Source organism: Ranitomeya variabilis, chromosome 1, assembly GCF_051348905.1.
Source record: "Ranitomeya variabilis isolate aRanVar5 chromosome 1, aRanVar5.hap1, whole genome shotgun sequence".
Taxonomy (NCBI): Eukaryota; Metazoa; Chordata; class Amphibia; order Anura; family Dendrobatidae; genus Ranitomeya; species Ranitomeya variabilis.
This window is the reverse complement of record NC_135232.1, coordinates 1,099,790,086-1,099,814,800: the sequence shown is the minus strand read 5'-3', so window position 1 is coordinate 1,099,814,800 and position 24,715 is coordinate 1,099,790,086. Positions and strand designations below refer to the sequence as shown.

Here is a 24,715-nt window from a genome sequence, read left to right as displayed (position 1 = left end):
CGTAAAGCAATCCGAGCGCCAGAAAAAATGCATCAATATTCGCCAATGCCGGATCTCCTGGCACTAGCGAGAAAGCCCAATCCTGAGGGTCGCCCCGCAAAAAAGAAATAACAATTTTAACTTGCTGAGCTGAATCTCCAGATGAACAAGGTTTCAGAGAAAGAAACAATTTACAATTATTCTTGAAATTCCTAAACCTAAATCGGTCTCCAGAAAACAATTCCGGAATAGGTATTTTAGGTTCAGACATAGGACTACAGGTAACAAAATCTTGTATACCCTGCACACGAGCTGCCAGCTGGTCTACACTTGTAATCAAGGTCTGGACATTCATGTCTGCAGCAAGCACAAGCCACTCAAAGGTAAAGGGGAGAAAGAGAAGGAAAGAGAAAAAAAAAAAAACTCAGAATTTCCTTTCTTATTATCCCACTTCTGCAATGCTTTAAACATTCAATGTTGGCCTGGCATACTGTTATGACCCCAATGGCAGAGGGTCTCAGGAATAATGCTAAGTCTGTAAATATAGAAAACCAGCTCATAGGGCAGTGGTAACTGGGCTGACCATATAACTAATCCTAGCACCACAAATACCAGCAGCCGGGGAACGTTCCTACGTTGATCCTAGACGTCTCGCGCCAGCCGGAGAGCTAACTACCCCTAGAAGGGAAAAGAAAGACCTTTCTTGCCTCCAGAGGAAATACCCCAAAAGTTGGATAGAAGCCCCCCACAAATAATAACGGTGAGGTAAGAGGAAAAGACAAACATAAGAATGAGCTAGGTATTTAGCAAAGAGAGGCCCACTAGCTAATAGCAGAATATAGAAAGATAACTTATATGGTCAGCAAAAAATCCTATCAAAAATATCCACACTGGAAATTCAAGAACCCCTGAACCGTCTAACGGCCCGGGGGGAGAACACCAGCCCCCTAGAGCTTCCAGCAAGGTCAGGAATCACATTTAGTACAAGCTGGACAAAAATGATAGCAAACAAATAACCCAAAAAACAAAGAAGCAAGACTTAGCTTAATTTTGCACGAACCAGGACCAGCAAACAGGAGCAAACAGAATGTGTCTGATAACACCGATGCCAGGCACTGGACTAAGGTTCCAGGAGGTTTATATAGCAACACCCCTGAAGTAACGACCCAGCTGGGTGCAAACTGAGGGAAGGAAATCCCAGAGTCATATCACTAGTAACCACAAGAGGGAGCCAAAAAAGTCTAATTCACAACAGTTCCCGATAGTCAACACAGGGTCACAGGGTCCCATCCTTCTTCTTTACAAAAAAAATGGGTGCCCCTGCTGGTGAGGAAGAAGGACGTATGAAGCCTTTGGCCAGATTTTCATCAATATACTCCTTTAAGGCTTGAAGCTCAGGTGCCGCCAAAGGGTATACGTGACCAAAAGGAATATTTGCCCCAGGAAGCAACTCAATGGAACAGTCATAATGCCTGTGTGGAGGAAGTTGATCTGCATTCTTCTTGTCACAGAGGTCAGAGAACTCTTTATATGCTGGAGGTAAAGAAGATACCTGTACATGTGGTTCCGTAGCCGTGGACTCAGGGACAGCTTCTGTTAACGCTGAGTTGCTCCTTGTTGGAAAGATAATCTCCTTTGTCTCCCAGTTGATAATTGGGTTCTGAAAACGCAACCAAGGAATGCCTAAAATCACAGGAAAATGAGGAGAAGAAATTAGCAAGAAAGAAAGTTGCCCCGGATGATTAGGCTCCAACAAAATTTCAAGGGGTACAGTCTCCTGATCCACAGGCCGAGAGATTAAAGGTGGCCCATCCACTGTTTCCATGGTAATTGGAGAGGCTCTTTGCTGAATTTTAATACCATGTTCCTTGGCAAATGCGATATCCATGAAATTGCCACCTGCACCAGAGTCAATCATAGCTGAACTGGAAATCCACTTTCCTGAACACAGGATCTTAATAGGGAGAGAATAGTGAGAGTTCTTTTCCTTCAGCTCCTTGGGGGGTGAAGTCATAGAAAGTGAATGGAATACAGCGTTTAAAGGCAGGCTACATTCAGAGATGTCAGATTCATCATCACAGTTGTCATACTCCCCTATTGCTGCTAGCACCTTGTTAGGCCGTCTAGGATACTTAGGACAATTGATCAAGAAGTGGTCAGACTGGCTGCAGTAGAAACATTGACTTTCATGAAGGCGATGCTCCCAGCGCTCATTGATCTCGCGTCTCTGAACGGAATCAATTTGCATGGGCACCTCCTCCACTTCCCGAGATGTTTTACCTGCAGGCTCTTTGGAAGGAAGGGAAAAGTTAGAAATACGGTTATATGCAGCAAATTTCTCCTGCCTACGCTCAGTAAGGCGAATGTCTATGCACACACAATGCTGTATAAATGTCTCTAGTTTTTGTGGTGACTCTGAGCGAGCTAGTTCATCTTTTATAATACTAGACAGACCCCTTTTAACCCCTTAAAGACCGCCAATATGCCTTTTAACGGCGGCCGCTAAGGGTACTTAAACCACAGCGCCGTTAATTAACGGCGCTGTGGAAAAAGTGAATAGCGGCCCCCAGAGTCAGATTTTCTTTGGGGTCTCGGTTGCCGGGGGTAGCCGAGACCCCTGAGAACATGATTCGGTTTTTTTTTACCGACCCCAGAGTTGCGATCGCCGGTAATTAACCGTTTACCGGCGGTCGCAAAAAAAAAACGCGATTTCCCATTTAATTTCTTTGTCCTCCGATGTGATTGCACATCAGAGGACAGAGAAATGGGGTCCCCGATTGCCCCCCGATACTCACCTGTCTCCCCCGGTGCTCCTCGTGGCTCCCGATGGGCGCTGCCATCTTCTTCCGGCAAAAAAATGGCGGGTGCATGCGCAGTGCGCCCGCCGGCCGGCACCCGAGAGATCTTTGGAGTCTCGGCTGCTGGGGGTAGCTGAGACCCCAAAGAACATGATCGGGGTCGTTTTTTACTGACCCCTGTTTTGCGATCGACGGTAATTAACTGTTTACCGGCGACCGCAAAAAAAAAAAGCGATCGGTAAATCTCTGTCCTCTGATGTGATCGCACATCAGAGGACAGAGAAATAGGGGAATTCGGGGACCCTATCATACTTACCGGTGTCCCTGGGTCCTCCTGCATCCCCTCCTGCCCGCCGGCTTCTTCCTATGGAAAGAAAATGGCGGGCGCATGCGCAGTGCACCCGCTCTCTGCTGCCATCTGCCGGCCGGCAGGAGAGAGGAGTTGGGGCTAAAATTAGGGTTAGGGTTAGGGTTAGGGCTAGGGTTAGGGTTAGTGCTAAATATAGGGTTAGGGTTGGGGCTAAATTTAGGGTTAGGGTTGGCGCTAAATTTAGGGTTAGGACTGGGGCTAAATTTAGGGTTAGGGCTAGAGTTAGGGTTGGGGCTAAAGTTAGGGATAGGGTTGGGGCTAAAGTTAGGACTAGGGTTGCGGCTAAAGTTAGGGTTAGAGTTGGGATTAGGGTTGGCATTAGGGTTACGTTTGGGATTAGGGTTAGGTGTGGGATTAGAGTTAAGGTTAGGGTTGGGATTAGGGGTGTATTGGGATTAGGGTTAGGTTTGAAGTTAGGGTTGAGGGGTGTGTTGGATTTAGGGTTCTGATTAGGGTTATGGTTAGTGTTGAGCATTCCGATACCGCAAGTATCGGGTATCGGCCGATACTTGCGGGTATCGGAATTCCGATACCGAGATCCGATACTTTTGTGGTATCGGGTATCGGTATCGAAACAACATTAATGTAAAAATGTGTAAAAGAGAGAATTAAAATAAAAAATATTGCTATACTCACCTCTCCGACGCAGCCTGCACCTTACCGAGGGAAGCGGCAGCGTTCTTTGTTTAAAATTCGCGCTTTTCTTTCCTTTACGTGAAGTCCCGGCTTGTGATTGGTTGCGTCGCAGTCACATGGGCGACGCAACCAATCACAGCAAGCCGTGACGTAATTTCAGGTCCTTAAGGATTTTAAAATTACGTCCCGGCTTTGTGATTGGTTGCGTCGCAGTCACATGGGCGACGCAACCAATCACAAGCCGTGACGTCACGGGAGGCTGGACACGCGCGCATTTTAAAATGCGCGCGTGTCCAGCCTCCCGGCTTGTGATTGGTTGACCGCGACGCAACCAATCACAAGCCGGGACGTCACGGGAGGCTGGACAAGCGCGCATTTTAAAATGCGCGCGTGTCCAGCCTCCCGGCTTGTGATTGGTTGACCGCGACGCAACCAATCACAAGCCGGGACGTCACGGGAGGCTGGACAAGCGTGCATTTTAAAATGCGCGCGTGTCCAGCCTCCCGTGACGTCACGGCTTGTGATTGGTTGCGTCGCCCATGTGACTGCGACGCAACCAATCACAAAGCCGGGACGTAATTTTAAAATCCTTAAGGGCCTGAAATTACGTCACGGCTTGCTGTGATTGGTTGCGTCGCCCATGTGACTGCGACGCAACCAATCACAAAGCCGGGACTTCACGTAAGGAAAGAAAAGCGCGAATTTTAAGCAAACAACGCTGCCGGTTCCCTCGGAGAGGTGAGTATAGCAATATTTTTTATTTTAATTCTTTCTTTTACACATTAATATGGTTCCCAGGGCCTGAAGGAGAGTTTCCTCTCCTTCAGACCCTGGGAACCATCAGGAATACCGTCCGATACTTGAGTCCCATTGACTTGTATTGGTATCGGGTATCGGTATCGGATTGGATCCGATACTTTGCCGGTATCGGCCGATACTTTCCGATACCGATACTTTCAAGTATCGGACGGTATCGCTCAACACTAGTTATGGTTGTTTTGGGGTTAGGGTTGCAATTATCCTTAGGGTTGTGATTAGGATTATGGATCGGGTTGGCATTAGGGTTAGGCCTCTTTCACACTTCAGTCTTTTGGCGTCAGTCTGAAACCGCCATTTTCGTCAAATAGCGGATCCGCCATTTTTTTGGCGGATCCGCTATTTTCCCATAGACATGCATTAGCGACGGATTGTGGCGGATGGTCGTCTGTACCATCCACCATGCGACGGATCCGGCGAGATTTGGCGGACGTCATCTAAACATTGACGGCCATTGTAACGTTTTTTTGTCTGCGCCGAAATGACGGTTCGCGATGGATACCGTCATTTTGGCGGATCCGTCGCCCCAATCCACTTTTTCAATTGCGCATGCTCCAAAAAGTAGATACTTTTCCCAGACAACCCCCAAGTAACGGATCCGTCAAAAAAACGGATCCGTTAGAACCGTTTTCTCAACAATTGTGACGGATCCGTCGATCCGTCACTATGTCAGAGCTGACTGACGCCAAACAACTGAAGTGTGAGAGAAGCCTTAGGGGTGTGTTGGGGTTAGGGTTGGAGTTAGATTTGGGGGGTTTTCACTGTTTAGGTACATCAGGGGGTCTCTAAACGTCACAGCCAATTTTGCACTCAAAAAGTCAAATGGTGCTCCCTCCCTTCCGAGCTCTGCCGTGCTCCCAAACAGTGGTTTACCCCCACATATGGGGCATCAGCGTACTCGGGATAAATTGGACAACAGCTTTTGGGGTCCAATTTCTCCTGTTACCCTTGTGAAAATAAAAACTTGGGGGCTAAAAAATCTTTTTTGTGGAAAAAAAAATTATTTTTTATTTTCACAACTCTGCATTATAAACGTCTGTGAAGCACTTGGGCATTCAAACTTCTCACCACACATCTAGATAAGTTCCTTGGGGGCTCTAGTTTCCAAACTGGGGTCACTTGTGGGGGGTTTCTACTATTTAGGTACATCAGGGTCTCTGCAAACGCAACATAATGCCCGCAGACCATTCTATCAAAGTCTGCATTCCAAAATGGCGTTCCTTCCCTTCCGAGCTCTGCCATGCGCTCAAACAGTGGTTCCCCACACACATGGGGTATCAGTGTACACAGGACAAATTGGACAACAACTTTTGGGGTCCAATTTCTCTTGTTACCCTTGTCAAAATAAAAATGTGGGGGCTTAAAAATCTTTTTGTGGAAAAAATGTTTTATTTTTATTTTCACGACTCTGCATTATAAACTTCTGTGAAGCACTTGGGCATTCAAAGTTCTCACCACACATCTAGATAAGTTCCTTGGGGGGTCTAATTTCCAAAATGGGGTCACTTGTGTGGGGTTTCTACTGTTTAGGAACATCGGGGGCTCTGCAAACGCAACATAACGCCCGCAGACCATTCTATCAAAGTCTGCATTCCAAAACGGCGCTCCTTCCCTTCCGAGCTCTGCCGTGCACCCAAACAGTGGTCCCCCCCACACATGGGGTATCAGTGTACTCAGGACAAATTGGACAACAACTATTGGGGTCCAATTTCTCTTGTACCCTTATGAAAATAAAAACTTGGGGGCTTAAAAATCTTTTTTGTGGAAAAAAAAATATTTTTTATTTTCACGACTCTGCATTATAAACTTCTGTGAAGCAGTTGGGCATTCAAAGTTCTCACCACACATCTAGATAAGTTCCTTGCAGGGTCTTATTTCCAAAATGGGGTCACTTGTGGGGGGTTTCTACTGTTTAGGTACATCAGGGGCTCTGCAAACGCAACATAACGCCCGCAGACCATTCTATCAAAGTCTGCATTCCAAAACAGCGCTCCTTCCCTTCCGAGCTCTGCCATGTGCCCAAACAGTGGTTTACCCCAACATATGGAGTATCAGCCTACTCAGCATAAATTGCACAATAAATTTTGGGGTCCAATTTCTCTTGTTACCCTTGAGAAAATAAAAAATTGCAGACTAAAAAATCATTTTTGAGGGAAAATTTTTTTTTATTTTCACGGCTCCACTTTATAAATTTCTGTGAAGCACTTGGGGGTTTAAAGTAAGTGCTCACCACACATCTAGATAAGTTCCTTAAGTGGTCTAGTTTCCAAAATGGGGTCACTTGTGGGGGGTTTCTACTGTTTAGACACATCAGGGGCTTTCCAAACGCGACATGGCGTCCGATCTCAATTCCAGCCAATTCTACATCGAAAAAGTAAAACGGCGCTGCTTCTCTTCCAAGCTCTGCAGTGCGCCCAAACAGTGGTTTACCCCAACATATGGGGTATCGATGTACTCAGGAGAAATTGCAAAACAAATTTTGAGGTCTAATTTCTCCTGTTACCCTTGTCAAAATAAAAATTTGGGGGCAAAAAATATCATTTTTGTAGAAAAAGTGCGACTTTTTATTTTCACGGCTCTACACTATAAACTTCCGTGAAGCACCTGGGGGTTTAAGGGTATGTTTCCACGGTCAGTAAACGCTGCTTGTTTGACGCTGCAGCGTCAAACAAGCAGCGTCCAGATGTTCCAGCATAGTGGAGGGGATTTTATGAAATCCCGTCTCCACTATGCGTGGAAACCCGCACGCGGCGGCCCTGCGACTCCGGACATGCTGCGCGTCTTTTCAGAACGCAGCATGTCCGTACACCTTGCGGGGACGCAGCGTCCCCGCAAGGCATATCACAGGGCCCTATGGCGAGGGGTGTGATGATCCCGGATGTGTACTGTACACATCCGGCACCATCGCGTCCCATTAAGGGGGCGGGGCTTATCGCCGAGCGGCTTCGCCGCTGCGCCGATACCGGCCCCCAGACGGACCGTGGAGACATAGCCTAAAGTGCTCACTACACATCTAGATAAGTTCCTTAAGGGGTCTAGTTTCCAAAATGGTGTCACTTGTGGGGGGATTCCACTGTTTAGGCACATCAGGGGCTCTCCAAACGCGACATGGCGTCCAATCTCAATTCCAGCCAATTCTACATGGAAAAAGTAAAACGGCGCTCCTTCTCTTCCAAGCTCTGCGGTGCGCCCAAACAATGGTTTACCCCCACATATGGGGTATCGGCGTATTCAGGAGAAATTGCACAACAACATTTATGGTTAACTTTCTGTTTTTACACTTGTGAGAATAAAAAAAAATGGTTCTGAAGTAAAATGTTTGCAAAAAAAAGTTAAATGTTCATTTTTGCCTTCCACATTGTTTCAGTTCCTGTAAAGCACGTAAAGGGTTAATAAACTTCTTGAATGTGGTTTTGAGCACCTTGAGGGGTGTAGTTTTTAGAATCGTGTCACACTTGGTTATTTTCTATCATATAGACCCCTCAAAATGACTTCAAATGTGATGTCTCTAAAAAAAATGGTGTTGTAAAAATGAGAAATTGCTGGTCAACTTTTAACCCTTATAACTCCGTAACAACAAAAAATGTTGTTTCCAAAATTGTGCTGATGTAAAGTAGACATGTGGGAAATGTTATTTATTATTTATTAACTTTTTTTGTGACATATCTCTCTGATTTAAGGGCATAAAAATACAAAGTTTGAAAATTGCAAAATTTTATTTTTTTTTGCCATATTTCCATTTTTTTCATAAATAATCGCAAGTAATATCGAAGAAATGTTACCACTATCATAAAGTACAATATGTCACGAAAAAACATTCTCAGAATCAGCAGGATCCGTTGAAGTGTTCCAGAGTTATAACCTCATAAAGTGACAGTGGTCAGAATTGTACAAATTGGCCTGGTCATTAAGTACCAAATTGGCTCTGTCACTAAGGGGTTAAAAATAGGCAATTGTGCATAACTGTCCCAATTGGTATCTACCGCCAATCTCCTGAATTCAGTGGCATACTCAATAACAGAACGCTTAGCCTGGCGTAAAGACAACAAAGCAGATTCAGCGGTTGCACGGTGATTAGGATCATCAAACATTAATGCCATAGCGGCCAAGAAATCATCCAAGTCATTTAACCGTGGGTCACGAGACTCAATCATCGGATTCGCCCAGGCGAGCGCTCGTGAGGTCAGTAGCTTTATTACACACATCTTGGATCTATCAGTAGGAAAACAGTCAGCATGCACATCAAAATATAGCATACATTGATTCACAAAGCCACGAAATTTGTCGCGATCACCATTAAATCTGAATGGAGCAACTTAGGTGGGCTAGCTGGTGGCGGTTGCCCAGAGGGTAAAGTCACTTGTGCAGCTATTTGCGTGCTTATGTCCTGAAAAGCCCGTTCATACTGGGACTCTATGCCAGCAAGTTTGTTTTCCTGGGCTGCCATGCGTTTGCTTAAGGGTATTGTCACACAGTGACACTTTGGACGCTACGACGGCACGATCCGTGACGTCGCAGCGTCGTATAATTATCGCTCCAGCGTCGTAGACTGCAGTCACACTTTGCAATCACAGCGCTGGAGCGATGCCGAAGTCCCCGGGTAACCAGGGTAAACATCGGGTTACTAAGCGCAGGGGTTTACCGTGGTTACCAGCGTAAAAGTGAAAAAAAAAAACCTGTACATACTCACCATCTGATGTCCGTCAGGTCCCTTGCCGTCTGCTTCCTGCTCTGACTGAGTGCCGCCGTACAGTGAGAGCAGAGCGCAGCGGTGACGTCACCGCTGTGATCTGCTCTCACTTTCCGGCCGGCAGACAGTCAGAGCGGGAAGCAGACGGCAAGGGACCTGACGGACATCAGATGGTGAGTATGTACGGTTTGTTTTTTTTCACTTTTACGCTGGTAACCACGGTAAACATCGGGTTACTAAGCGCGGCCCTGCGCTTAGTAACCCGATGTTTACCCTGGTTACCAGCGAACGCATCGCTGGATCGCTGTCACACACAATGATCCAGCGATGACAGCGGGAGATCCAGCGACGAAAGAAAGTTTCAAACGATCTGCTACGACGTACGATTCTCAGCAGGGTCCCTGATCGCAGTAGCGTGTCAGACACTGCGAGATCGTAACGATATCGCTAGAACGTCACGAATCATGCCGTCGTAGCGATGAAAATGCCACTGTGTGACGGTACCCTAAGTCCTGCAAAGTTTGTCCAAACACTTGTTGATTGTGTTCAAAGCTTCCAAACTTCTTTTGCAGACCTTCCACATCTTTCTGCAGTGATCTAATTATGAAAAACACCTGCTCTAATCTGCTCTCTGCAGTCATTGTTCCAGCAGTCTCCTTTTTTTTTATGGCTAGATTATCATGTAATAATTATAGGGGATAATTCAGGAGACTCTTTGCGTGGAACAAGACAACAGGACACAGTTTTATAAGTGGTAAAAGTCTATATTATCACACGGTGATTCAAACAGGTGCAGAGAGAAACTCAAGTCCACAACACTTGGTGCAAATAATAAACGCAGCTTAGCAGTCAATAGGAAACTTCAGAGGAATCAAGCAGAAAGTCTATGAAGCACAGTTATTCCCGAGGATACTTGACATGAATAGATCCTTGACTTAGTCCAGACACAGATAGATATGCTATTAGGCAGTTCAAATTATATCTTAGCTCAACCAGGGAGGCCTGGTTAATAGTCTCAGGCTTTGCAGAGCAGAAACAGCTTACAGTACATGTCCAGCAAATGCAGATGGAAGTAACACGAGCAGCAGATGAAGGAGGATTACTGAACACTGGTGTATGCAGCAGGAACTCAGAGCAGAGTGGCAGGATCTCCAACACAGGTTCACAGGAGCAGGTGCAGGTGCAAGGCCAGGGAGTAATCAGGAGCTGGATGCAAAGGAGAATAATCTAGCACAGACTGAAGGCTGGGGTGGAGTTTTATAGGAGGAAGACAAGTGCACATGAGACCAAAGATGCCATGTTGGAAAAGGACAGTAATGCACAAAAGGTAAAAAATGTTTAGAGTCCTGACAGTCACACACTACTCTTCACACTCCAGTCCACCAGGGGGAGCAAAGGTGCTATGTATTAGGCCACTCCTCACACTCGGGTAAAACTGGTGGGTTGGATAGGAAGTTAGGCAGAAGGCTACTGGGTTTGACCCAGGAAAGACATGTCAGGCAGACAGGAGGAGAAGGAGGAACATTCGAGCTGCATACAGAGGTCCCTGTCAGGGGTGGGATCCTGGCAGAGACAGAGCGAGAGTTAGAACGTTACGGAGCTGCGCCTGCACTTCATTGCGGCAGCATCCTAAGAAAGGACACAAAGCGAAGTATATGGTGGAGAGTGAGAAACAAGATCACAGCACAAGGACATAACACCGGGAGGAGGGTCTGCCCGAGATCGGCGGCCTCCTTCTGAGGTGCGTAGCCGGTGGCCGGAACACCGAGGGAGTAATTGGCTCTACGCATTACTTTGAACTATGGCAGGGCAGTTAATTCCAAGTTGGCTGCCCAACCTTAATACCTAATGAAGACAACGGAGGCAAATTGTGGGAGAGGGGCGTCTCTAGGGTCCCTATAAAATAGCTCCAGGCCTACCCCGTCATACGGGTCGTCCTATCCATACCATCTGGGGAACGGAGAGAGAATATCAGAAATATACACGAGCGTTGTGAGGACTATCCCGTGGTGCTCAGCAGGGAGGTACTACAACACACAGGCGCTAGTAGGAAGGCTACTGATTTCCACCTGCAAAGGGAACTCTGGATGTGCCTTCGGACCGGCTGGATTCAGCCAGCCCTGTGAACAGTGCTCTGGACTGTGGACGCTGAAGTCTACAGTAAAAAGGTAAAGAGACTGCAACCTTGTGTCCTCGTTATTTACCGCGACCTACACCATCACCATCTACCTTACTGGGAAGCCCTGGGAACATACTTCACCTGTGGGAAGGTATACCATCTAGCTGCCATTCCATCACCCCAGCGGACCCCTAAGCAGCGTCGGTCATCCTGACCGAATACCACAGGTAGCATCACGAACACCGTACAAACTAACCCTTCAAGTGGACGTCCCCTCAGTAGGGCCACGGACCGGGTCGGGCCACCGTGACATCCCCAGAGCAGCGAAGGACCCGATACCGAGTATCCCCATTGCCCTATGCGTGGAGGCGTTCCAGTACCACTTCTTCTGTCCTGTATATATACACTGCACAGTACCACTCCTCCTGTCCTGTATATATACACTGCACAGTACCACTCCTCCTGTCCTGTGTATATACACTGCACAGTACCACTCCTCCTGTCCTGTATGTATACACTGCACAGTACCACTCCTCCTGTCCTGTATATATACACTGCACAGTACCACTTCTCCTGTCCTGTATATATACACTGCACAGTACCACTTCTCCTGTCCTGTATATACTGCACAGTACCACTCCTCCTGTCCTGTATATACACTGCACAGTACCACTCCTCCTGTCCTGTATATATACACTGCACAGTACCACTCCTCCTGTCCTGTATATATACACTGCACAGTACCACTCCTCCTGTCCTGTATATATACACTGCACAGCACCACTTCTCCTGTCCTGTATATATACACAGCACAGTACCACTCCTCCTGTCCTGTATATATACACAGCACAGTACCACTCCTCCTGTCCTGTTCTTGGAGAGGCGACATTGGTCTTTGGGAGGGTTAATATTGGTTTATTATTTTCAGGAATACTATTGGAAGATAAAATATATATATTGGAAAACCCATTTAAATGGAGTATGCTAAGTAATCCCCTATCCCGAGAACTTTGTAGTCGCTGGGGTCCGACCGCTGGGACCCCCATGATCTCGAGAACTGGCGCTATTAAGAGGTTGTTGATCATGCGCACTGTGCCGGCATTCACACATGGCTCTTCAAGGAACGCCTTTAAGAGGTGTGTTGAAGGGCACAACACAGTATAGCAAAATCCACTGATCGGGTATGGGGGAGTGTTATAGTATGTGGGCTGGTGGGGTTTGTGTGGCAGGGCTGCTTTTTTGTCCCAGTCCGGCCCTGGACAGCTCTGCATGGAGGCTGCCATACGTTGTACTGGTTTTACTCCCTGCATATTGTAGGGCAGCTGAAGGGTTCAGGTAGCAGTGCCATCGCCCTGTGTTGTTCTGTAGCCCACATCCCCACACGGACTATATACAGTGGGCAACTAAGGGGTAGACAGCAGTTCCTTATGAATAGTAAGTTCAGTGGGTAAATGTGTCTAACTGTTTTACAATGGTATGGCCCAAATGTGAGCTGAGGTAAAACATTGCCAGAAGCTAAGGTGGACCAAGCTTTCTTCTCTCTTGCCTATGACACGTCCATACACGAGCACTAATGCCCTCACACTTCCGCCAGTATGTACCCTCGTGTGTGCGGCAGTAGTTTTTCTAATAGTCTTATCACCCCTGTCTGCCATACTTCCTTGAGGTGGGACGGGAACCATAGTTGACGTGTTCTAGTATTGAACTCCCATGTCCCAGCTCTGGAAAAGCACCACTTAGGGTTGGAGAATTGCCAGTATTACTTGTCAGGATGTGACTTTCCCCATCAGGTGATTGCAGGGTTTAGAGGGGCACACTTCCATTTATAAGGGGTCGTCCCTGTCAGGCTGGGTTTACAGGAGCGTATTACCATAGACACACGAGGGTGTGAGTTCGGATCGGGATACCATCCGCGAGGCTGGAGGTTGTGGTCTGTATACAGACCGTGAACTTCACTCTTGTAATGTTGCATGTATTGCTAACGCAGATCGTGTTCGTTCGTGCCTGTCACCATTTCTAATTCACCTATATATTTTGGCATGAGTGGGGGCGCCATAAGAAAGTTCGCACCGGGGCCCATAACTTTGTAGTTACGCCACTGTTTATAATGCAATATTGTGTAGACGCCATGGTCATCTGGAGACATTGTTAATGGTCAACTCTTTGTTAGTTCAGAGTCCGAGCTCCGCTCCGGGTAGTTCAGTCAACAGGAAAGGTAAAGAGGTCACACAGGAAGGGATGTATCAGAGGCAGTTCCTGCAGTCCTGTACACAGAGCTGTGCTGGGGAGCTGCTCTCATGCTAGTCCGTCGGAGAGCAAGAACGAAACTGCAGAGGTAAGACATATTCACACTATATTAGACTGAACCGGATCTTTAAATACAGATGCAGCAGAGCTGAGTTTGTCAGATGTAGCAGGTTTGGGTTTGTTACGACATTATATGCTGTGGTTTTACATAGGACTGCAGGTAAGTTTAACGTATTCTTTTTACTCAAATAGTTCATTAGATACACAACGCTGAATGTTATGACATGCACTATGTTCTGTTTTGGTTTTAAAGTGTAACTGTCCCTTTAAAAAAAATTCAGAGGTCTTGATCGGTGGTGATTGGGATCGCGAGGCCCCCCATCATCAGTACAGCACCAGGCTATAAGTCATGCACTGTCAGATAAAAAATGCAAGTTCCCAGTTTACCGGTAACTTAAAAGGTGCAGAAAATCTGCAACGCCAAAAACTCATCATAGGAACGTAACCGAAGAACAGCGACCAGAGCTAGCGCTGATCACTTCTGCTGTTATGTTTATGTTCACACGTTGCATTTTTTTCTGATGGAAAAAGCTGCTACAAAAAAAAAGCAGATTTAGCTTCGTATTTGCTGCGTTTTTGTTGTCTCTTGTGCATGTTGATAAAGTTTAGTGTCTCCCAAAAAATCATGATGCAACGTCTTTAAGGTTTTTGCACCAAAACCTAATATCTACGTTTTTGCACTTACTCATTGCTTTCTATGGGTGGAGAAAAAAGAAAACGCTGCAAAAACACTGAAAGAAATGACATGGTGTAGTTTTCCAAATCAGTCAGGAAACAAAAACAATGTGTGTGCATGAGATCTCTAAAATCCCATAACCTTTGGTGGTACTGTGAGGCTATGTGCACACGTTCAGGAAAGTTTGCAGAATTTTCCTGAGCAAATCTGGACTACTTTCACAGGAAATCCACTTGCGTTTTTTTCGCGCATTTTTTTGCCGATTTTTCGCTGATTTTACTGAGGTTCCCAATGCAATGATATAGCGAAAAATCTGAAAAATTAATGAACATGCTGCGTTTTTTTCCGCGATGCATTTTTTCTGCGGAAAAAATAGCAACATGGGCACAAAAATTGCGGAATGCATTAAAATTGATAGGGTGCTTAATGTAAGCGTCTTTTAAGCGTTTTTGCAGCGGAGAACCGCCGAAAAAATGCAAAAAACCCGGAAAGTGCGCACATAGCCTAAAACTCAAAGCAGTACGGTAAAAAAAAACAAACAGCAAAATGCAAAGTGTGAACATAGTCTAATTGTTACCTAGGTTAAAAAAAAAAATGACTCCGGTCCGTCAAGTTCAACCTTTCTCCTTCAATTATACACTCTTTGTTACTAAATTATCTATAAACCACAAGGTTATGTGTACTGATGAATGTTGCCAATCTCTAAGGAGACTAATAAATAAAGTAAAAAAGTTTAAAATATATAAAAAAAAAAAAAAACTTAAATCATCCCCTTTTGTCAGTTTTTAAAAAAAGATATTGTATTACTACATCCCTAAAAACGTATCACATAAAAATTTATTCACCAGTACAGTAAACAGCTTAAAGCATTTAAATAAAAAAAAATTGAAATGCCAGAGTTTCCATTTTTTAGTCATCAAAACGTCATTTATACCCTAAAATTGTAATAATTAAAAAGCCAGCCTGCAATGAAAAAAAAAACAAACAAGCCCACAAACCAATTTTTTTTTTCTTTTTACAAATCTGTGATTTTTTTTAATTTTTGCCACTTAATTTCAAAAACCCTTTCCAAGTGTGGTATCACCATGTCAGAAGCGAAAGCTCGGGGGTATTTTCATGATCCTAACGATACGACTGTAGAGCTTTAATTTGCATTTACTACATTGTGATTATCTGGAATTCAGAAAATGCATTTAGTTCTTGAATTTTTTTTTTTTTGCAAAAAAATTCCGCAAAATTCCCATCACCAATAAATCATCCGTTCGATGTCACAACATAAAAACATACAGTAAATGGATCTGAATGATTCGTCGCTCTGCAGGTCGTCACTGAAAAGCAAACACAAAAGTTAAAGAGTAACTGCAGGAAGAGAACGTTAGCGAGTCGCCGCCGATGTGAGATTAATATGTGGCAATGTGTCCGCACTCCCTGTTTGTTTTATTTTGTACTGAGTGCCAGAATGTGCTCAGAAAATAAACCGTGGGCACGAGACATTTGACCAGCAGAGCGCTGGGGAAGGGAAGGAGTGTCATAACCCCTATAGTCTTCTATATTCTTCATGAGAAGGATTGTCTCATCGTTGTGGCGACTGCCATCATTTCTGTAAAATCACTAATCGCTGCCTAAAATGTCACAATGAGCAGACTGCAGCTGTAGGCAGCATTCACATACCCGTGTGACACCCTATCGTGCTGCCATTGTTTTCAAATCAAATCTTCAAAAACCCAAGCCCATGCCCTCATTATCTACCTCCTAGACTACTGCAACCTCCTGCTCTGTGGCCTCCCCTCTAACACTTTCACACGTCTCCAATGTATCCTAAACTCTGCTGCCCGTCTAATCCACCCGCCATTCCCTGGCCTCTCCCCTCTGTCAATCCCTCCACTGGCTTCCCATTACCCAACGACTCCAGTTCAAAACCCTAGCCATGACATTCAAAGCCATCCACAACCTGTCTCCTTCATACATCTCTGACCTCATCTCCCGGTACTTACCTGCATGCAACCTCCAATCCTCACAAGTTCTCCCTCTATACTCCCCTCTTATCTCCTCTTCCCACAATCGCATACAAGATTTCTCTCGCGCATCCCCCATACTGTGGAAATCTCTACCACAACATATCAGACTCTCGCCTACCGTGGAAACCTTCAAAAAGAACCTGAAGACCTACGGAGCGCCCCCATAGGACCATGGGGTACTCGGCACCGGGTGCTTCGGTTCTCTCTCGGCGGGGATGTCACGGAGGCTGACCCGGTCCGTGGCCCTAGGGGAACGTCCATTGTAAATGGGGGAAGGGTCTTTAAAGGATAATGTTTGTGACGCCACCTGTGGTATTCGGTCAGGGTGACCGACGCTGCTTAGGGGTCCGCTGGGGTGATGTTATGGCAGCTTGATGGTATACCTTCCCACAGGTGAAGTGTATCCCCAGGGCTTCCCAGAGTGTAGATGGTGAATGGTGTGAGGCGCAGTGAATAACGAGGACACCAAGTTGCAGTCTCTTTACCTTTACTGAAGGCTTCAGTGTCCACAGTCCAGGGTACAGATCAAGGGGCAGGCTGAGTCCGGCCGGTCTGAAGGCAAATCCAGAGTCCCCTTATCCAGGTGGAAATCAATAGCCTTCCTCTAGCGCCTGGGTGTTGTAGTACCTCCCTGCTGAACTTCTCGGTAAGGTCCTCACAACTATTGGAGATGTTTAGTCTCTTTCTCTCTGTCCCCCTGATGGATAGGATAGGACAAAACCCGTATGACTGGTGGCCTGACGCTTTTTACAGGGACCCTACCACGCCCCAGCCCCCACAAGTTGCCACCATGCCTCCTGGGTATAAGGTCGGGCAGCCAACGTGGAATTAACTGTCCTGCCAGTCTCTGAAGTAAAGCGTAGAAATCCTTACTCCCTCGGTATTCTGGCCACCGGATTCTTGCGCCTCAGAAGGAGGCAGCCTTTCACAGGGCAGAACTCCTTCTGGTTTCCTCTCCTTTTGCTATGACTTAGTTTCTCACCCTCTGCAATACACTTCTCTTTTAATGTCTCTTTCTTAGGATGCTGCCACACGTGGGGCAGGCGCAGCTCCGTGGACCCTCGTCCTCCTCAGACCAAAGTCTGGATCTGGCTGGAGCTCGCTCCAGCCAGCTTCTGCCAAATGTTTGTTGTGTGTTTTGTGATACCTGGCAAGAGATCTCCTTTATTACCTTCGGACGTAACATCACTCCCCCTGGTGGAAGAATGACATTACTGCAACGACCAGGACTCTGCGGAGCTGCACCTACCTCTCTTCCGACAAGCCTACAACCTGCAGTAACCACTGATCCACCAAACCGCTGCACGACCAGCTCTACCCTCGCCTACTGTATTCTCACCCATCCCTTGTAGATTGTGAGCCCTCGCGGGCAGGGTCCTCTCTCCTTATGTCGTGACTTGTATTGATTAAGATTATTGTACTTGTTTTTTATTATGTATATGTAGCGCCCCCACTGCCGCAGGGCCGAGGGGTACCCGGTACCGGGCCTCTGAGTCTCTGCTCTGGGGTTGTCACGGTGGCTAGACCCGGTCCGTGACCCTGCTGAGGGGCGTACAGTAATAGATGTGGATGGTGGTAGTGGTGCGGTGTAGTGCCGGTCGCAGTTAATAACGAGGACACAAGGTTGCAGTCTCTTTACCTCTTTACTGAAGGCTTCTGGGTCCTCAGTCCGGAATACGGTTAACCGGGCTGCGCAAGTCCGGCCGGTCCGATGGCACCTCCAGAGTTCCAGTTGCAGGTGGAAATCTGTGCCTTCCTTCTAGCGCTTGTGTGTTGTGGTCCTTCCCTGCTGTGCTTACGGGATAGTCCCCACAACTGTTGTGTCTGTTCCTCGTGTTCCCTCACAACAACTCAATTCTGATGTTCTTCTTATTCTCGTCCCCCAGATCTTATGGTAGGACGCACCCGTATGACGGGAAGGCTCGGAGCTCTTCCGGGACCCTAGAGTCGCCCCTCTCCAAAGGTTGCCCCCTATGTCTGCGTAGGTGATGTAGGTGAGACAGCCAGCCTATAGCTCTCTGTCCTGCCGTTGGTTTGAAGTAATGCCTAGAGCTCTGTACTTCCTCGGCGTTCCGGCCACCGGTTATTTACGCCTCAGTAGGATGTTGCCTCGGTCTAACAGCACGACTCCTACTGGTATTTCTCCCTGTTGCGTTGATCTCGTTTCTCACTCAGCACAATAAATCTCGCTTCTTGTCCTTTCTTAGGGCACCGCCGCTATGAAGTGCAGGCGCGGTCCCGTAGCTTTCTCTCTGACTGCCAGGCCTCTGTCAGGATCCCACCCCTGACAGGGACCCTACCGAATCTTCCCCTACAACACCCTCTGCCACAAGGTGTTGCCTGGTTCCAACCCAGTCAGCGTTCTCTCTAACTTCCTGCCTAACCCCCAGTTTTACCAGACTGTGAGGAGTGGCCTAATGAATAGTACCCTTAGCTCCCCCTGGAGGCCAGACTGTGAAATGTATTGGTGTATGTGATACCTGGTCAGATGAACTCCTTCAGTGCCATCAGACGTACCATAGCCCCCCTTAGCGGCGGAGCCACAGTACTGCAACGACCAGGACTCTGGGGCGCTGCATATACCCCTCCTCACATGTAACGTGCCATGGAATAAATGGCGCTATAATAATAAATAGAAGAATTCCTATAGATACAGCACTAGTAACATTCCTATAAATACAACACTAGTAACACTCCTATAGAGACAGTATGATACATACTTCTATAGAGACAGTACTAGTAACATATAGGAACTTTTCTTATAGAGACAGTACTAGTAATATTCCAATAAATACAGCACTAGTAACATTCCTATAGACACAGTACTAGTAACATTCCTATAGATACAGTACTAGTAACATTCCTATAGATACTGTACTACAAAGAGACAATACTAGTAATAACATATATGAACTTTTCTTATAGAGACAGTACTAGTAACATTCCTATAAATACAGCACTAGTAACATTCCTATAGACACAGTACTAGTAACATATAGGAACTTTTCTTATAGAGACAGTACTAGTAACATTCCTATAGATGCAGCACTAGTAACACTCCTATAGAGACAATATGATACATACTCCTATACAGACAGTACTAGTAACATATAGGAACATTTTTTATAGAGACAGTACTAGTAACATTCCCATAAAAACACATTAGTAATATTCCTATAGGATGCAGCACTAGTAACATTCCTATAAATACAGCACTAGTAACATTCCTATAGATACAGTGCTAGTAACATATAGGAACATTTCTTATAGAGACAGTACTAGTAACATTCCTATAGATGCAGCACTAGTAACACTCCTATAGAGACAATATGATACATATTCCTATACAGACAGTACTAGTCACTTATAGGAAATTTTTTTATAGATACAGTACTAGTAACATCCCTTTAGATACAGCACTAGTAACATTCCTATAGATACAGCACTAGTAACATTCCTATAGATGCAGCACTAGTAACATTCCTATAGATGCAGCACTAGTAACATTCCTATAGATGCAGCACTAGTAACACTCCTATAGAGACAATATGATACATATTCCTATACAGACAGTACTAGTAACATATAGGAACATTTTTTATAGATACAGTACTAGTAACATTCCTATAGATGCAGCACTAGTAACATTCCTATAGAGATATTGCTAGTAACATTCCTATAGACACCGTGCTTTTAACACTCCTATAGAGACAGTATGATACATATTCCTATAGAGTCAGTACTAGTAACATGTATGAACATTTCTTATAGAGACAGAACTAATAACACACCTATAGGGAAGGAGCTCTCATCAGCATAATTCTGCTACCAATCCAAATTAATAAGACAAGGAGAAAATCATGACTAAGTTATTGGATATGCTCCGTACTTGTCAACAGTCCTTTTTTTGCCGGACTACAAAGAGTCTGGGGTCTAATAATAAAGTGCAATAATAGGAGCGTTTCTTGCTGTTTAGGACAGTTCCTATACAGAACAGACTTCTAAATATATCATCTATGCAATTTCTGGACCTGCAATAGTAACTTTTTTAATAACGTCAGTCATGGTCATTGACCTTATCAGATTTTCCCAGTAGGGATCGGAGGTAACATGGTATGGAGAATGCTATTGATTGGCACCCAAAGATCTCGTCAGGTATCTACACATATTTCTATGTGATCCATTACCTAGTTCATTATTTGCAGAAATAGTTCACGATCCCTGATCTAATGTATGGAACAATTTTTATTTCTACAGGTCAGGGCGGTTTATTAATACAATGCAGATATCATAAGGCAGGACGAGATGATGGATCCTGATGATGTACACACCGTCCCCACCTATTCAAAAGTTCACAGACTGCACCCAATTGCAGAAGATGAGTTAGAGGACAAAGAAGCGGTGGTGGCACCTGCAAACCAATCACCTCCAGAAGATAAGAATCAAGAAAATTTAGAAGAACACACAAATGGAGGAAGTCAGGAGTCCGGACTTAGAGCGGCCGTCCCCAGCTCTAGGTCCATTGTTGCATCTATGAAAAAAGTGATATCATCCCTTGGACCCAACGGTAAGAATATGGGCTTAACACCCAATAATTATTGTTAGTGTCCTGAAAGATTGGACGTAATCTAGCAATCAACTTCTTTGTGATTTGAGCTCGGATCAGCAGATCCATGGGTGATGCGCTCGAAATACAGACACTGAAATGTATTCCAATAGTGTGACAGCAGCCTATGTTGTGTGCACGACCGTTATCTCTGCCTCATACTGAACCCATAGAAATCTATGGGGCCTCACTATCCCTCTGATATCCAACAGACAAATCTACAGAGCGTTGCTCCATTAGATGATGTACTATGACATGGTCATGCAGTGCTCAAAAAAACATTCAGAAACAACAGGTTTTTCCATACAGAAACCATTTCAGGAAACCATTTTTTATGGGGGGGTGGGGTTCAGCGTTGGTTGCACAGTGTAACAGAGACAGTGACCCACGAAAGTTCAACTTAAAACGTCTTTATTCCAAAAACTCACAAAAATCAGGTAAGCGATATCCTCCGATTCGCAGCAGAGTGATCAAAACAGTCCATGTCCAAGCCAACTGCACCGCCGTATACCTCTTGGGTGCGTCAGCAGCTTTGAAGTCCCTGGCTCGGTGTTCAACCTCACACAGGCCTGGGTTGAACAGAGCCTCCTGCTTTGCAGCTTGCAAAACCAAAACACATGGACATGTGCCACGCTCAAAACCCGGAGTGGAGGAAGAGATTCGCCCCACTACCAAACCTGCAAAATATTAAAAAAAAAAAAAAAAGCACATGTCAGGTTTTCCTAAAATCTGACTTGGTCAACTACTTTGACCAAAACCACACTCACTTTTATTCTGCCTTGTAATCACAGATGTTGCTGTAGTCACAATGCGCTCCAGCGGGTTCAATATGTCTCTATCCGCATCCTGGGGGACACAGAATGACCCTCATATATGATTCCCCTCATTGTCTCACAACAGTCAAAGAAAAGACCATGGACCGACTTCTGGCTAGAAGGCAATAAGACATCCAGCAACCGTAATGGAAAGTACTATGAAAACATTATTTATTGGTAACTAATAAAATCTCAAAAGGGAAAAATTAAACACAAACACACTAGGCCTACGCGTTTCGAGCACTAAGGCTTTTAATTACAGCTTTGTGTTCAAAATGCGTAGACTTAATGTGTTTATTTTTTTTCTTTTGATATTTTAACAGTTACTCATAAATTATGTTTTTATGTTTTTATAATGCTTTCCATGGCGGATGCTGGATGTCTTCCTGTCTTCTACTCGATTGCACAGTGTCTACTTTGGAGCCGTTTTCTTCATGATCCACTTCAAAAAAGTGGCATAAACTCTCTTTTATTTCCACCAGGCGTTTTTCGAAAAGTACGGTAATCAAACAAACAGAAAACAATGAATGACAAAGTGTTTTTCCAGTAGAAATTAATTAGAAAGGTTTTCCAAGCATGTATTAGGAAGGATTTTGGAGAGGATCCACACCCAAAAAAAAACTTTGAAAAATATTTGTCAACTTCACTGTAGTTTATGTGAAATGATCAGGCACTTACCATCTAGGAAAAGTTTCTACCCTATTAGTCAATGATAGACCTTTATTGAGCTGTTTTGCAAGACAGCTCATTTGCATACATTTTCCCCCATGGAGCATTTTTTGTAAAACTCCATTTTCAGCTACTCTTTTAAAGACGTATACATTTTTTTAAAAACTGTTTAGTGCAGAAAACACTAGAAAAAAAAACACTAGAAAAAAAAAACACCTAAAAAATGCTAACAAAATTAATATATTAATATCTGTTTAAAAATTACTTGCTGTTCATATTTTCAGGCTTTGGAGAGTCTTTTAGCCACTTCAGGATTCCAAGTATGCCAAGTAATTAACTCCTTCATGACAGAAGATGTATATTTACGCTGAGCCCGCATCTTTTTTCGCTCATGATGGCTGACTTAAACAGCCGTCATGTGCCTTTGACAGCAGAGGGGGGAGCGAAGCATCATTGAAAAAATAGAGTAAAAAAAGGCAAATTAGGCAACTTCTCAAAAAAAAAAAATGGTCCTGACAAAAATAGTTGGCACTTTTCCAAAAATGTGGGTAAACAAGTTTGTTTCACAAATGTGAGGCTCATTCAAACTCACCTGTGGCAAGTAACAGGTGTGGGCAATAAGAAAATCACACCTGAAACCAGATAAAAAGGGGAGAAGTTTACTCAATCTTTCCATTGTGTGTCTTTAAGCATGGAGAACAGAAAGAGGAAAAGAGAACTGTCTGAGGACTTTGCATCTATGATCTGCAAACTAAATTTGTTCTAGGAGATTGGCCAGCAGTTGAGTTCCAGCAGCTGCCTTCCAAACTTTGTCGGAAAAGAAAGAGTGACCACTGCTACGCTCCGCAGCAACGCCGGTGACGGGTGTTAATCTTGCACGAGAGTGGGATTACCTCAAATTGTTTCTCTGGAGGCTTGTTTGCCTAATTTGTTCGCAAACATAGCTTAAAATACATTAATAGAAAGGAAAAATTAGACCTTATACTTCGGAGCATGTAATTTGTTTCTTACAAAATAATATCCTTTTTTAGGTAATTTCTCTACCCTGAACATGGCAAAATCTTGAACAAGGAACTGTGCATGTCTACAGAAACTCTTCCGTCAAAACCTTAACTCTACTTCTTGTTCCCCTATGCTCTTCTTGGTCTCAGTAGTGCTCAGCTGAGTTGTCTGTTCCTGGTTTCTGGATGACCTAAGGCTAGGGTCACACAAGTGTATTTTCTCTCATCAAATCACACTCTGATGAGAGTGTGATCAGAGTAGGATCTGATTTTCTTGGATGAGGAGAAGATGGGGAAAAAATGTCTCCATCTCCTCCATTTTTTTTTGGAGAGGAGTGGCGGTGTGAGTGGGAGGGGGTGGTGGTGTGAGGGTGAGGGAATTGTTTTTTTCTCCCTTTTTTTCCAAGAGCCATAACTTTTTTTATTTTATCCTATCTTGGCATGGCCATGTGAAGGCGTATTTTTTACAGGACAAGTTATAGCTCTTATCGACACCATTAATAGGCTGAAAACCAGGAAAAAAACCTCAACTTTGTTTTTTGGATTTTCATGTTAGCTATGCAATAAACATAACCTGGCAGCGTGATTTTTCATGTCAGTGCAATCACGGAGATACCCAACTAGTATAGTTTTTCATTATAGTGCTTAAAAAAATTCCAAACTTTGTAAAAAAAAAAAAAAAAGTTTGGTTTCTGTCACCATTTTCTGTGACTTGTAACTTTGCATTTTTTTCTGTGTGTATGTTTTATTGACTTTTTATTGCATTTTTGGAGGTAAATGTGACACTAGTCACTATTCACAAACAGTCTGTGAGGCAGAGAAGTCAAACATTCTGGGGTCAGTGCCAAGAGAGCACGTAGAAAACCAAGGGAAAAGACAAAGACATAAGTCACAAAATATATTTGCAAAGAAAAAAAGAGAGCTAGCTGGCACTGAAAGTACTCACATTAAGACACCACAGCTGCGGACATCCGTCATAAAGGTGAAATGGATATTGCTTGTATAGAAGATGGGGAGGTGCTATTCAGTGGGTGGCAACACATCCAAATGTAATATACGAGAAAAAGAAGAAGCAACACTCACCCGTTTTCTTCTAGTGTGGAAATTCTTTAATCCAAATGCAATGGTCATTCACACAACAGTGCGGTACAGGTTAGGGCATTGGTGAAGAGAGGGAGCGAGTGAAGACGAGACGAACGACGGCCGTTTCGCGCA

At 44.8% G+C, this 24,715-nt stretch overlaps 1 protein-coding gene across 5 annotated transcripts in view; it reads left to right on the top strand.

Moving 5' to 3' along the window:
- The first annotated feature begins 13,465 nt into the window (after positions 1 to 13,465).
- The window catches only part of SH3TC1 (SH3 domain and tetratricopeptide repeats 1), a 68,797-nt gene continuing 57,547 nt past the window's right edge, over positions 13,466 to 24,715 (top strand). For 2 of the 5 annotated variants that reach the window (XM_077280081.1, XM_077280079.1), the window contains exons 1-2: positions 13,466 to 13,743; positions 20,667 to 20,976. In XM_077280081.1, coding sequence (XP_077136196.1) covers positions 20,715 to 20,976 — 262 coding nt within the window. In that variant the 5' untranslated portion in view covers positions 13,466 to 13,743; positions 20,667 to 20,714. Of the gene's footprint in view, positions 13,744 to 13,768; positions 13,876 to 20,666; positions 20,977 to 24,715 lie in introns of those variants that run through there. The other 3 variants (XM_077280078.1, XM_077280076.1, XM_077280077.1) reach the window with 2 other exon arrangements.